Source organism: Schistocerca piceifrons, chromosome 5 (genome assembly GCF_021461385.2).
Source record: "Schistocerca piceifrons isolate TAMUIC-IGC-003096 chromosome 5, iqSchPice1.1, whole genome shotgun sequence".
Taxonomy (NCBI): Eukaryota; Metazoa; Arthropoda; class Insecta; order Orthoptera; family Acrididae; genus Schistocerca; species Schistocerca piceifrons.
In genome coordinates this window covers 679,440,895-679,456,129 of record NC_060142.1, presented here as the reverse complement: position 1 = coordinate 679,456,129, position 15,235 = coordinate 679,440,895, and the positions used below count along the sequence as shown (strand labels likewise).

The 15,235-nt window shown below is 39.0% G+C and overlaps 1 protein-coding gene across 2 annotated transcripts in view; it reads left to right on the top strand.

The window, feature by feature from the left end:
* The window catches only part of LOC124798495 (vesicular glutamate transporter 1-like), a 92,005-nt gene extending 77,355 nt beyond the window's left edge, over positions 1–14,650 (top strand). For both annotated transcript variants that reach the window (XM_047261933.1, XM_047261932.1), the window contains exon 10: positions 13,888–14,650. In XM_047261933.1, coding sequence (XP_047117889.1) covers positions 13,888–14,133 — 246 coding nt within the window. In that variant the 3' untranslated portion in view covers positions 14,134–14,650. The remainder of the gene's footprint in view (positions 1–13,887) is intronic.
* The last annotated feature ends 585 nt before the right edge of the window (positions 14,651–15,235 follow it).

Genomic DNA, 15,235 nt, shown 5'->3' with positions numbered 1-15,235 from the left:
TTTGTTTCTCCGTTAAATAATCAGATGGCTGTGTGATTTTGTGTTAGAGAAATATGGTACCGACGTGTAAAGTTGTATAAGCAAATACCATATTAGCTAGGGCTCCTTGTGCTTGCCAAACACATGGTACACAAAGTAAGCGTGTACCCCCCTGAGGATTAATGTAATTATACCCTCAGGTGTTACAGATTACAGCAGTGGAATAAAATGTATCATGGGAAACTTTCTTTGTAATTCAAAAATCTTGAAAAATAAATGGCTTAAGTACAAAATTAATCACTCAAATACGTGTACTGTAGTGCTAAACTGTGCGTCTTGTAAGATAATCTCTGTGGAAGTGTCGTAGTTATCGTCCTCTGAAAGCTAAGTTCTGCAAAAGTCAATGTACTTACCTCATGATAAACAAAAGTGAAATGCTTTGTGTATAGATATCTTAGTTATTACGCTTATTGCCGTGATGAAGAAAGTACTGTGCTGTAACGTATTGTTGTGCTACGAAAAAGGCTGTCTCATTGTAGCTATACCACAAAAGTTACTACTAAAACATGTTTTACTTTCCAGAATAATACAGAAAAACTGTGCAGATATAAAATAGATACACCGCAAAAGCAACATTGTAAATTGTCACTCATTAGTAGCGTCATGATAAAATCGTGTAGCTGTCACATAAACTAACCTCTGTGTCATCTGGTATCTCACTGAAAGTACTTTAAATACAGAATGTATTTTCAAGTAAACCAAAATGTTGCATTAAAATCTCATTAGCAGTACTGGTAAATGTCCTAAGTATGTGAGCCTTATAGCCGTTACGTAATCGTGCAACTAACAAAGCAAGAATGTACAAATAACAACACTGTGTCGTCTGTTCACTATAACAACACATTCGTAATTTCTGTTTAAATAAGTTCTCTTGGTTCTTGACTGGATATTTAACTTCAAACATTGTTGCATGTTAACAGTTGCTCAGTGTGACAAATTGTACTATTAGCGTGAAGTGAAAAGTTTTATGGCAAAGACAAAGTTAAAAAGCAAATTCTCTCTCAATAAACGGTTTTACATGTGAAATGTGGTGCAATCCTTTACTCTTCCTAGTACGCAGAGGTTCAACTTGAACGGAATTATCTTGCGGTATACGTCGGTAAGGAATACTGGAATTTTTCTCAAGGTTAGCGTCTACGTTATTTTTCTCTGAGCCAGCTGGCGCATGCGGCTGCCTGCTGTGAGAGTCATTGTCTGTTCCTTTGTTGGCATGCGTCGTTATTGGGATTAGGTGACCTAACTTCTACAAATTCACCTTGTCGAGAGTGTCCTGCTCTGTTTCAATCCCGCCAGTTCTGATGGAATTCAGGTCTGTCGTTTTGTCGGTAGTTTACATAGTTTCTTGTTTGCCGGTCATGCGGTGGAGAATTTCTCCCGGAATCGTACCTGCGCGCTGAACTGTTGCGTCTGAAGTTATTCTGTCTCCCTTGATAATAATTGTTTTAGTTTCCATATTGTCTGTTTCTATGGTTATCTCTGTCATGTTCATAATTACGGAAGTGCGATCTTTCTCTGTAACTATTACTCCGCCAACGGCTGTCATACGGGTGGTGTCTGTTTTGGTCACGATTTGTGTTGTGAGAATAGCCTTGTCGTGTCCAGTTATTATTTCTTTCATCGCGGAATTGTGACGGATGTAACCTGTAATTGTTGTGTTCCTGTTTTCGCGTTCCGTGATTGTCAGTGTCAATTTCTAATTCTTGTAAGAGTCCCTGAAAAGCTTCAATGTCGTCTTTGCAACGTCCTGCCAAAATAATATGTCGTAAATGTTCAGGTAATTTGATTAAGCAAATGCGGATGAGTTCTGAGGGGCTGTAAGGGTTTGACAGGCACTGATTCTTGTGCAACATGTCTTCAAAATATTTCACAAGACTGGAAAATTCAGATTGTTCGAAATGTTTCATCATTATGATGCTATGTTTTACTCGGTCTTGTGTAGCTTGAGACCAATATGCTGAGAGGAAGGCATGGTAAAATTCTCCTTCACTGTGACAATCGTGAATGAGCGATCGCATTCTTACAGCTGGTTCATTCTCTAAATAGCCACACACAAATTCTAATCTGTGTTCTAATGACCAGTTGGGAGGAAAACAATAAGAGAATTGATGGAGCCACGCTTGTGGATGAATGTCGTTGCCAGAATTCTTAAATGTTTTAAATTTACGTGTAGTAATGAACAGCTTATAGTCAAAATCATCATGTCGGCGAGTCGCATATCGGTCATTGTTGTTGTTTCGGCGGTTCCATTTCAAAATTCGGTGCACCTTGCCAATTTCTTTCATACTTTCCGAAATGCGCTGTGTTATTATTCTGTGGCTGTTCCGTATTTCTATGTCCCTCTTCCCGTATTGGGGCGCGAGTGTCCTCTGAAATACGTAATTCTTGTATTACCTGTGTCAGCTGATCTTGTACTTCCCGGATTCTCTTTGGTGTTGCGTATTAATTTGATTCTGATTTTGTTTGAATTTCCTAATTTGTTCGCACTCTTCTGTGTCACTAAAGACTACCGGTTTTGTGTCATTCAGATTATCATCTACCTTCGTAGATAAATTATTTAGCTGATTCGAAAGTTCAACTACTTTCTCTGATAATGAACTAATTTCCTCCATGTGTCTTTCTGAACCAATTTTCAGTGTATCTAATGTGTCCTTTAAGTTTTCCTGAGTTTTTGCAAGTTGCGTAACCGAATCGGTAGATGCAACTGAGTCAATTTTAGCTTGCAAGGTCTCATGATTTTCATGAACAATAGTTTGCAGTTCTTTTATGGCTGCTTCGTGATTCTGTAATGCATTTTCATGCCGTGAAAAAATCGGTTGGAAATGCTCACAAATTTGTGTTTTTACGTCATTACAGACTTTTTGACATTTCGCTTCGATTTTATGTAACTCAGTAGTTAAATCTTCACGTGTTTGTTCAAGCGTGGTGTCTAACTTCCTAAGCTTTTGTTCCATTGTGTCTAACTTTTGAAGCTTTTGCTGTGTTTGTCTCTAATTTTGTTCCATTGTGTCTAACTTTTGAAGCTTTTGCTGTGTTTGTCTCTGATTTTGTTCCATTGTCTCTAACTTTTGAAGATTTTGTCCCATTTATTTCTGATTTTGTTCAAGCATTGTGTCTAACTTTTGTGTCCTTTGTCCCATTTGTTGCATTAACTGTAATAACAGTGCACTGGTGTCTGAAACATGTTCCTCAGTGCTATTCGGCAGTGCATTTGAGCCGGCAATATTCGCATTTTGAAAAGCAGAAAATGTGTCTTGATTTATTTGAGAAAACGGCGAGGACGCAAAACCTGAATCTACAGTATTTGCAAGATTGTGTCCTGTCATTTCGGAATCCTGAGGCGAGCTGTTGCCGACCGATCGATCGATAATGCTTCCCTGTTCACTAATTGTTTCACTGCCTACACCATTATTTGCAGCCCGCTCCACTTCCCTATGCACAATTACCAAATTACTACTTTGAACATTAGTTAATTCATTACATGGTGGCGCTAACACACTGCTTTCGTCTTCACTGTCATTTCTCAGTTTACTTTGGAGCCTAGTATTACGTTTTTCACACGCCATTATTGTCACAATATTTCACACGACAACACAGAAAAACAGTATTTGAAGAACAAAAATAAGAGAACACATTAACGTAGCACTGAAAATAATATCTAGTTAATTGCAAGCGCAGCTGCGAAATACTTGGTGCATATCTACATGCCTGCCACAACAACAATGACAGACTGCAATTACAAATGAGATTCTCTCTACAATTACGCGCTAGCAATAAACAATAGCTACACTAATTACACAAACGACAACAAAAAAAATCAGAAGATTCCAGTGAGGTATCCTCGGCTAAGGGTCGACATATGAAACGTCCCCTTGGAACAATGAAACACGACTGTCCTTAAACTGACACACAATATTTTTATTAGCGCAACGCAATCTGACTTTCAAAAATCCCTACAAAAGAATGGCCCTTACTAACATTAACCTATACCTTTCACAAATCACTTACCTCACAAAAATCTTCGTTACTCAAGCTACTGCAATACAGCGAGCACCACTACTGCCAGCTTAATAAAAGATTCAAAGTACTGAAGGCACTAACTACTGATAGGCATAGTTAGCAAATAAAAGATTTTGATAGAGAACAACCAATGTATTTACCTCAATAGTCATAATATATATAGCAGTTCATGACAAATTACAAAACTTCGCCATCTCTCTCCCCACATCCACCACTGCTGGCGGCTCACCTCCAACTGCGCAACGCTACGCGCTGTTCACATCCAGCTGCCACTGCCCAACACTGCAATGGCAGACAACCATGCAAACCAGCCACAGACTGCACACAGCACAGCCAGTGATTCTCACACAGAGCGCTATGTAACGTTGCCAATAAGAAAACATAAACAGCCTACTTACATCTTTTACAGCCAGACCTGGTGCGAGCATCGCAACAAAAAGCCATCAAAATCACTTTCGGCCTGTCATTCAAATGTATTGTATTTAGTAGGTAGGTATGACATGTGCATGAATGCATCGTTTTGCAGTATATCTCGCTACGTAGTTAGAATTCAAATATCATTAACAGTATTCAGATAATCTTAAAAATAACTAATTAATTCTTGTCATATTTAAAAATTGCAAGGAGCACATCGTTATTTACTATGTAACACTACGCTAGGGCAGATCATTAGCATTTATGTGGTCTGTGATACTGAGGCAGGGATCTATTTTTTTGATCATGTTTTGATGATCGAAATACGATCTATGTTTTTGTTCACTGCAAAATACCGATTTCTAGAGTATGACTGATGTACATAATATATTGCGGCTCATGACTCACTTAATCTATTATGGTAGTTTCACATACTGTCTGTGTTAATTTGCTTTATATTTACTTTTTAGAAACAAATGCATGACATGGGCATGGATGCATCGTTCTGCAGTATATCTCGCTACGTAGTTAGAATTCAAATATCATTAACAGTATTCAGATAATCTTAAAAATAACTTATTAATTCTTGTCATATTTAACTAATTGCAAAGAGCACATCGTTATTTACTATTTAACACTACACTTTCTCGGTTACAGAGGAAAGGGGAGATCATTAGCATTTATGTGCTCTGTGATATTGAGGCAGGGATCTATTTTTATGATCATGTTTTGATGATCGAAATACGATCTACGTTTTTTTCACTGGAAAACACCGATTTCTAGAGTATGACTGATGTACACATTATATTGCGGCTCATGACTCACTTCATCTATTACGGTAGTTTCACATATTGTCTGTGTTAATTACTTATTTCAAGTTTCTGCTACCAGTCACTTTTTATTTTATGCTTAATCTAACATAATGCAATGTGTTTCGAACATGTTTTGTTAATCTTCAGGCGTTTATACATACAAACATACAGAAATGTTACTTAAATTTAGACAGTCTTAAACTAGGTTCATCTAGAACACTTGGTCGAGTGGTTTTTACTGTAGCTGCTGGTGTGGCTTTTGGGTGGAAGGAGGGGGGCAGTGTATGGCTAGAAATCGAAATCAGTGATGTCTTCTGCTGGTTTTCTTCCTTGTGGTTGACTATGTATATCACAGCCTGTATAGGATGCAGATAGATTTGCATCAGTTATGTGTTACGAAAATAGTGTGAAAGGCTTTTATATGACAGTTGATCACTTACAATTTCATAATCTTGCTGCTTCACTCGCATCACTGGTGTAATGGCGGAGCTGTTGACTGACATTACACTATTGCACATTAGAATTTTGGCACTGATTGCCAACGTAATTCATTGCACAAATGGCTTTGATGTTATACACACAATAGAAGATGGCGGACTGTAGCATGTGAGTCTGTATCGATTATCGATGTTGAAGAATTTTGAGTTTTTTAATTCGGTTATTTCATTAAGAGTGTTATCTCCATGCTTTGTGTTATTTATGAAAATTTCCATTTCTTCCATGATATCCATTCTTTTACTTTTTCCTATAGTGTGTAAAATTTCGAGGTTGTCTTTGATTTCCAAAGGGTGGCCTGTGTCTTTAATGTGAGTTGCTACTGCTGATTTGTTACATTTATCGACCCTGTAGCAGTCTAAATGTTCTTTGAATCGGGTTCTGAAATATCGGCCTGTTTGGCTGATATAATATTTATTACATTGGCTGCAAGTAATTTTGTAAATGCCAGATGCATCAAGACTTGTATCTGGCGGTTTTATATTGTGAATAAGCTTCCTACTTAGGTTGTTGTTGGTGCTGAAGCTGATTTTTACTTCGGTGTTTTTGAATAGTCTTGCTAATTTGTCAGATACTATTCCAAGATACGGCATTTTTACATATTTGACTGCTGGGGCACTGTCAGTTGTGAGTGTAATTTGATGTTGTTTGTTCAGTTTATTTTTTTATCTGTTGTGACATGGTATTAATTAGAGAAGGGTCATATCCATTGTTTATTGCAGTATATGTTATGGTTTCTATTTCTTGTTGGAGCTCTGCATGTTGAAGTGGAAATTTGTGTGCTCTGTACAGCATTGATCTATAAGCAGCTTTTTGTGGGAGGAGGGATGTGTTGAGGAGTTTGGTATAGTGGTGTCAGTGCCAGTAGGTTTTCTGTAAACATTGAAAGCTATCTTTTGGCTCTGTTTTGATATTTTATGGCAAGAAATTGTCTGTGTCAATTTGATATACACTTACTTTTAGAAACAAATGCCAAAAGTTATATGATTCACAAGTGACTCAATATTTTGACTTGAAAATAGTTGATAATAAGCAGTTTTTCACTTGGTTCTCATTCTACATTACTTTGCTTTTAATTTCAGTTATATTTAATGTCCGTACAGCATGTATTCACTAAGTTATGAATTTTTAAACTTAATGACTTTTATCTCCATTTTGCTCTGTAATTCTTGAACTAATAAAACTATTGCTTGCTGCATAGTCTTATTTTCCTTGTTCCTTCGATACCTCCATTACTTGAATTGTGCTTTTCATATTATGGGAAAGTCACCAGGCCTGCACACGTGTTTGGCCGCGCATCAGCCTACACTGCGGTTCGGTCGCCTTGCGAGTACCGTAGTAGTCCGTCTAGGAGAGGAGAGTAGACGGACGTGTGTGGAGCGCGCGCGCCTAGGCAAACTGTAAATTCCCAACTGGGAAGAAATAGTAAATAAGAAAATAAATAAATAACCAAATAAAACTCCCTAGAACCCATCGGCTGAAGAGGGCATATAGCACGCCTTAGAACAGTGGTCAGCTCCAGAAGAACCTGCTGTTCTTCTACCTGTATCGGCCTCTCTGTCTGCTTCATGCAGACACGTAGTCTCTGTTGTCTTGAACCTCTTACGTCGACCACCTCGACATTGCTCCTACGTCGGACACTTGTGATGATGATGATGTTTGGTGTGTAGGGCGCTCAACTGCGTGGTCATCAGCGCCCGTACGAAGTCCCAATTTTTATTCGGAACCAATTTTTTTCGTACTCCAGTGTAACCACTGTCACGAATGATGATGATGATGATGATGACGATGATGAAATGATGAGAACAACACAAATACCAGTCCCCGGGCAGAGAAAATTCCCCAACCCGGACGGGAATCGAACCCGGGACCCCGTGTTCCAGAGGCAGCAACGCTAGCCACTAGACCACGAGCTCCGGACGTCGGACACTCGTGAATACTGCCACGTCCCCTCGCTCTTGTGCTTTGGCGCATAGCCCTGAGGTCTGTCATCTTACAAAGAGCAATAAAGTAAATGAATTTTATCCATAGTGGATGCTGTCGAACTCCGTGACTGTTCCTTTATGGGGTTTAGAAAAATGTCCGCTACCAGTCACAATAAAAGGTTATTTATTTGTCACACGACCGGTTTCGGGCTTGCGCCCATCTTCAGGTGTTTATAGATTCGTGTACATGTTTATACTGTTGGAGATCACTGTATAAATACTAAAAAAAATTATTTGCTGGCGTCTACACAGATACATGTGGGACAATTGTAAGTGGTAAGGCAGCATTTGACGAAAATATATCTGTACTTACATAAAGATGAAGCACCATTATTACAGTTATGCTGCGGTGATAGTTTTGCCACTTAGTCATACACTTATTCTCATTTTCACGTCCATATTTCAGTTTTACCAAGTATAGCTTCATATTACACTATTATAATGTGCACTCGTGAAATACACTATGTTTACACACAAAAAACATAGAAGTATGTAAACAAAGTGTATTTCACGAGTGCACATTATAATAGTGTAATATGAAGCTATACTTGGTAAAACTGAAGTATGGACGTGAAAATGAGAATAAGTGTGTAAATAAGTGGCAAACTATCACCGCAGCATAACTGTAATAATGGTGCTTCATCTTTATGTAAGTACAGATATATTTTCTTCAAATGCTGCCTTACCACTTACAATTACAGCATAACTGTAATAATGGTTGGATTCGATTGTTTGAGGGAAGAGACCAAAGAGCGAGGTCATCGGTCTCATCGGATTATGGAAGGACGGGAAAGGAAGTCGGCCGTGTCCTTTCAAAGGAACCATCCTGGCATTTGCGTGCAGCGACTTAGGGAAATCACGGCAAACCTAAATCAGGATGACCGGACGCGGGATTGAACCGTCGTCCTCCCGAATGCGAGTCCAGTGTGCTAACCACTGCGCCACCTCGCTCGGTGTGTAATAATGGTGCTTCATCTTCATCTTCAGATATATTTTCGTCAAATGCTAACTTATCACTTACAATTGTCCCACTGGTATCTGTGTAGCCGCCAGCAAATATTTTTTTTTTTGTATTTATACAGTGATCTCCAATAGTATATACATGTACATGAATGTATAAACACCTGAAGATGGGCGCAAGCCCGAAACCGGTCGTGTGACAAATAAATAACCCTTTATTGTGACTGGTAGCGGATGTTTTTCTACACCCAATAAAAAGTAAACTGAAATGGCCAGCACGGATGAACAGGCGAACGCATGGTAGATGGTCAAAGGAAATTCTTTGCTAGACTCCAAGATATAAGAAAAGGAGGTCTGCTGCTGAGAGTAATGCATGGAACAGTCAATGTAAGGCTAATTCCCCGCAACATCTGGCAAATAGCATATGACGAATCATGCAATCTAAAGACGTAGACTGACGTACTTAGAACAGCTTTCCAACCCATAACTGCACACTTTGGAGTCCACGTAATAAAATATATAAGTAACAGAATATTTCAGTTAAATGTGGATAATTAGTGAAAGTTTGGGTAACTGTTAACTTGAAATGTAAGTAAGTTTGAACTGTGTTATCACGCACGTACGTTTGGCACCGTAGCAATCAATGCAGTCTGAGAGGCTAAAAAGTCACATCAGGGTACTTTGCTTAATGGTTCTCGCAGTTGCTTAAATCGCGGAATGCTACGATTTTAAGAGTGGTGTTCGACATATAAAAGTACGTTACTGACAATGAATTCCATTCAGGTTACTAAATACAAATCGGGAATGTGTATACGTTAATTTACCTTAATTTTAATAATCCAATTAATGAATCCATATAGCGTTACATAGATTGCTACGGCCCTGGGCGTCGTACACCACTCCGCGATACACATTTTTACGTGTAATGCGTACTTAATGAGTGCAGTCGGAATTGCGTCGTCCTGGCTCCAATATCGATGCCGAAAAGAATGAAGAAACAAGACTAAAATCTCAGACAATGCGGTAGACAAATGAAATAGGAAATTCAATCAGCTCTAGCATCTGTGGTTCAAAGATTGATTACCAAATAAAATGTATTACTATTAAAAAAATAGTAAATTATGCTTTCGATATTACATCACACATCACTGTTACTAACGCTAAAAACGTATATTTCCCGCACAAGTATGCAGTACAGCCATCGATGAAGCGCGCTTTATACGTGATGTAAGACTACACCATAAGATATTGTGCCTGACCTCTATCTTATGTGTGGGAACACAATACCATCTACATGTGATATTTGGCAAATCACTCGCACAGTCACGTAATTGTCAATCCTGTTAATTTGCAGCTTGGTAAGCGCAACAAAACTTTCTTTTCAACATTCAGCGCGCTTGCCTCCAAATCGTCTCGCAGTTTGGCCCAGTCAGGATATTTTGTAGTGTCGACCTTGATCCGTCCATTAACCTCGATGGCCCACTTGTTGCTTGTTGCTAAGAGTAGGCTGTGCGGATTTCATCCTCTTTGATTGTTTCATGTTCATAGTATTGCACGCCGAAACAAATACAACGGTAGCCTGTAGAAGCCATTAACACGGCGCGGAGGTACGTTGCATAGAGGGACATTGGATCAGCCGTATACAATGAAAGATTAGGAAATACAGTTTACCTGCCTGCAAACCATTTCAGTTGCGCGTTTTAGTCTTTCTTTTAATATAATTTGTCATGTGCAAAGTTTTGAAACTTTAGTGTTCATTCCCACAACTTCGGTACTAACATTTTCTCTAAATCTACCTAAAATACAACACAAACAGTGCAACGTACGTAGTTAACTCTGTGTGAGAAACAGTATACGTAACAACATAATTTTCCGGATTGTACATTAAAGTGGTAGGCATCTACATCCTTTTCAGTTCCTCAACAGTTCGCGTCTTGCTACTAGTAAACAGATTTAAAAATCAGCTTTCTCAGTTTTCATAGCACGAAGACACGTTTATGATACATGATATATTGTGAATTTCATTGTCGTTTAATTTTGTCCATCTCGATTAAGATGGGTTGCTGTGCTGTAACTGTAAAACTTTGAACGTGGAGAACTTCTTTATTCTTTTCTCAGAGCACATCTGTTATGGACATCTATAAATTAATTTTCAAATAACTGACTCGCTTATTTCGAAATTAGCCGTATTCGAAGAAAAAGGTAAAGTGATCATTAAAAACAAATATATTTCTACATATTAAAGAATTAAATTATTTCATTTTCCTCACTCTGGACAAGAGATGTGATGAAGAAACATTTCCTCTGGGCGTCCGAAAATTACTCATTTGTATCGGCATTACGTTGCATAATTGACGCATGCACTGAATTATTTCTTCATTATTAAACGGCTTAGTGGTTGACAATCATATGACATTTCTCTTATCTTTAGATCTTACAGCATTATATACAGCATTATCAATACGAAGTCAAATAACGGTAATGCAGGAGTGGATTTAATACTGAATAAGAAAATAGGAACGCGGATAAGCTACCACGAACAGCATAGTGAACGCATTATTGTAGCCAAGATAGAACGAAGCCCACCCCTACCACAGTAGTACAAGTTTATATGCCAACTAGCTCCGCAGATGAGGAGGAAATTGAAGAAATGTATGACGGGATAAAAGAAATTATTCATATAGTTAAGGGAGACGAAAATTTAATAGTCATAGGGGACTTGAATTCGGTAGCAGGAAAAGGAAGACAAGGAAAAGTAGTAGGTGAATATGGACTGGGGGGAGGGGGGAGGGGCGTAAGGAATGAAAGAGGAAGCCGCCTGGTAGAATTTTGCACAGAGCATTACTTAATAGCTACCACTTAATAGCTGACACTTGGTTTAAGAATCATAAAAGAAGGTTGTATACGTGGAGGAGGACTGGAGACACTGGAAGATTTCAGAGAGATTATATAATGGTATGACAGAGGGTTAGGAACAAGGTTTTAAATTGTAAGACATTTCCAGGGACAGATGTGGACTTTGACCACAATCTATTGCTTATTAACTGTATATTAAATGTAAATAAACTTCAAAAATGTGGGAATTTAAGGAAATGGGGTAGAGAGTATTAGGGAACGGTTGACAAGTACAGGGGTAGAAGAAGAATGGGTACCTTTGAGAGATGAAATAGTGAAGGCAGCAGAAGATCAAGTAGGTAAAAAGACGAGGGCTAGTAGAAATCTTTGGCTAAGAGAAGAGATGTTAAATTTAACTAATGAAAGGAGAAAATATGAAAGCGCAGAAATGAAGCAGGCGAAAAGGAATACAAATGTCTCAAAAATATGATCGATAGGAATTGCAAAATGGCTAAGCAGGGATGGCTGGAGGACATGTAAGGATGTAGAAGCATATATCACTAGAGGTAAAATAGATACTGCATACAGGAAAATTAAAGAGACCTTTGGAGGAAAGAAAAACACCAGTATGAATATCAAATGTTTAGATGGGCAATCAATCCTAAGCAAAGAAGGGGAAGCAGAAAGGTCGAAGGAGTATATAGAGGGTCTATACAAGGGCGATGTACTTGAGAGTAATATTATGTAAATGGAAGAGGACGTAGATAAATATGAAATGGAAGATATGATACTGCGTGAGGAATTTGACAGTGCACTAAAAGATCTAAGTCGGGAGTAGACAACATTCCATTAGAACTAATGATACCCTGGGAGAGCCAGCCACGACAAAACTCTTCCATCTGGAGAGCAAGATGTAAGAGACAGGCGAAATACCCTCACACTTCAAGAAGAATATAATAACTCCAATCCCAAAGAAAGCAGGTGTTGACAGGTGTGAAAATTACCGAACTATCAGTTTAATAACTCATGGTTTCAAAATATTAACACGAATTCTTTACAAACTAACGGAAAACTGGTAAAAGCAGACCTCGGGGCAGATCAGTTTGGATTTCGTAGAAAAGTTGGAACACGTGAGGTAATACTGACGTACCTTAGAATATAGATTAAGGATAGGCAAACCTACCTTTCTAGCATTTGTAGACTTAGAAAAATCTTTTGACAATGTTGACTGGGGTACTCTTTTACAAATTCTGAAGGTGGCTAGAGTCGAGGGGCACGAACGGGAAGCAGTGGTTGAGAAGGGAGTGAGACAAGGTTGTAGCCTATCCCCGATGTTATTCAATCCGTATATTGAGGAAGCAGTAAAGGAAACAAAATAAAAATTTGGAGTATGAATTAAAAACCATGGAGAAGAAATAAAGACTTTGAGGTTTGCCGACGACATTGTAATTCTGTCAGACAGCAAAAGACCTGGAAGAGCATCTGAACGGAATGGACAGTGTTTTGAAAGGAGGGTATAAGGTGAATATCAATAAAAACAAAACGAGGGTAATGGAATGTAGTCGAATTAAATCAGGCGATGCTGAAGTAATTAGCTTAGGAAATGAAACGCTTAAAGTAGTAAATGAGTTTTGCTATTTGGGGAGCAAAATAACTGATGATCGTCGAAGTAGAGAGGATATAAAATGGGGACTCGCTGTGGCAAGAAAAAAAGTCTCTGAAGAAGAGAAATTTGGTAACATCGAGTATAAATTTAAGTGTTAGGAAGTGTTTCCTGAAAGTATTTGTACGGAGTGAGCCACGTGTAGAAGTGAAACATGGACGATAAATAGTTTAGATAAGAAGAGAATAGAAGCTTTCGAAATCTGGTGCTACAGAAGAATGCTGAATAGATAGATACATCAGGTAACTAATGAGGAGGTACCGAATAGGATTGGGGAGAAGCGGAATTTGTGGCACAACTTGACTAGAAGAAAGGATCGGTTGGTAGGACATGTTCCGAGCCATCGAGGTATCACCAATTTAGTATTGGAAGGAAGCGCGGAGGGTAAAAATCGTATAGGGAGACCAAGAGATGAATACACTAAGCAGATTCAGAGGGATGTGGGTTGCAGTAGTTACTCGGAGATGAAGAGGCTTGCACGGGATGGGGTAGCATGGAGAGCTACATCAAACCAGCCTCTGGATTGAAGACCTCAACAACAACATATTGCAGAATAGCTAAAAAGCAAAGTAACTTCGTACTGCAATACATGGGGCATACAGATATTGTGTCTTTGTAAAAATAGTACGTTACACAAGTGTGATACTCTTTCCTTCTTGTTTTACAGACTAAGGACGAATGGCGAGTTGTATTTTTCATCTCGAGCACAATCTACTTCTGTGGTTCCATCTTCTACGGAATATTCGCCTCCGGTGAAAGACAGCCTTGGGCCAATGGAACAACGCCAAAGGAAGACGTGGAGCTGCAGCAAAAGCAACCGTCGATCAAGAAAATATCCTTTCGACGACAAATCGGACACATTGTGGACACAGTGTGCGGTGTTAAGAAATACGTCATTGAAAGGAATGGTTGAGTACGAATGGTGAGTTCACCTGAAAGCGGAACCACCTAGCTCCGTCCAGACGACTCAAAAATTCCGCAGCTGAAGCAAGAAAAACGTGAGCGAAGCCATTCCTAGAAAAGGGCCCTTTCTGCACTTTACAGGAAAAGCTACTGTAAAGGATATTACTTATTGGAGAAGAGAACTGTGTATGATCTACAGGTCTACTGTCGAAAAGTGTTTTACTTTACTGTTCATAGTTGTATGCTGTTATGTATGTAAAAGTGTAAAATACGTTTTCAGGTTGTTTTTGTAACCTGCGATCTGAGCTACTGCTATGCTAAGAGCAGACAGAGAGAAGCGTGGAAGTATTCAGTGGAGAGTATGGAAACTGAAGAGTCATCGCTTTTCGTGCGCTTTGTGCTTCAGAAAGTTAAAAATAATTTATTCGTGAAAATATTTCACAGTGAACTCAATTCACACATACGATACGACATGATAATTTATGTCTCCATAACTGCTACAATATTTAAATAAATCTTCAATAAAATGATACTGTTTTATAGCCACCAAGAACGTACCTGTTTCTACAGACCTTGAGCACACCCAGGACCTACGCTGGAGGTAGGGTGGGAGAGACAACCAGTGTTAGTTTCACGGTGAAACGGAAAACGACAAATGCCTCTCGAGACACTTATTACTAATCAGTAAGCATTACAAGAGTAGTACGTGCCCACCAGTCCTGGGACTAAGCAGGTCAGCCCCCTGACCACCTTTGGCTGTGTACGTTGTTCCAGGACTGGTGGGCGCTAATTTAGCCCATGGCCTACTTAATTCGTGGGATAAATCTAGTTTTAGCCAATGACCTACTTAATTCCTGGGATACATACGGATTTCAATTACATTTTTGAGTCATGACGTACCTGTTTCCTGAGAGAGGCTACTGTCACCCTAATGATTTCACAAACTGGTGCTATGTTGCCAAATATGAGTTGCCACTGCCAAAGAGGTTACAGCTACCAAAAACTACTGTTGCCACCACCCCAGTGAATGGCAGCTAGTAAAGTAGTCGTTAGGAGTGCCCTAACCAGCATGACAATCAAAAAATGATGTCAGCGTTGCAAGTAGCACCGGA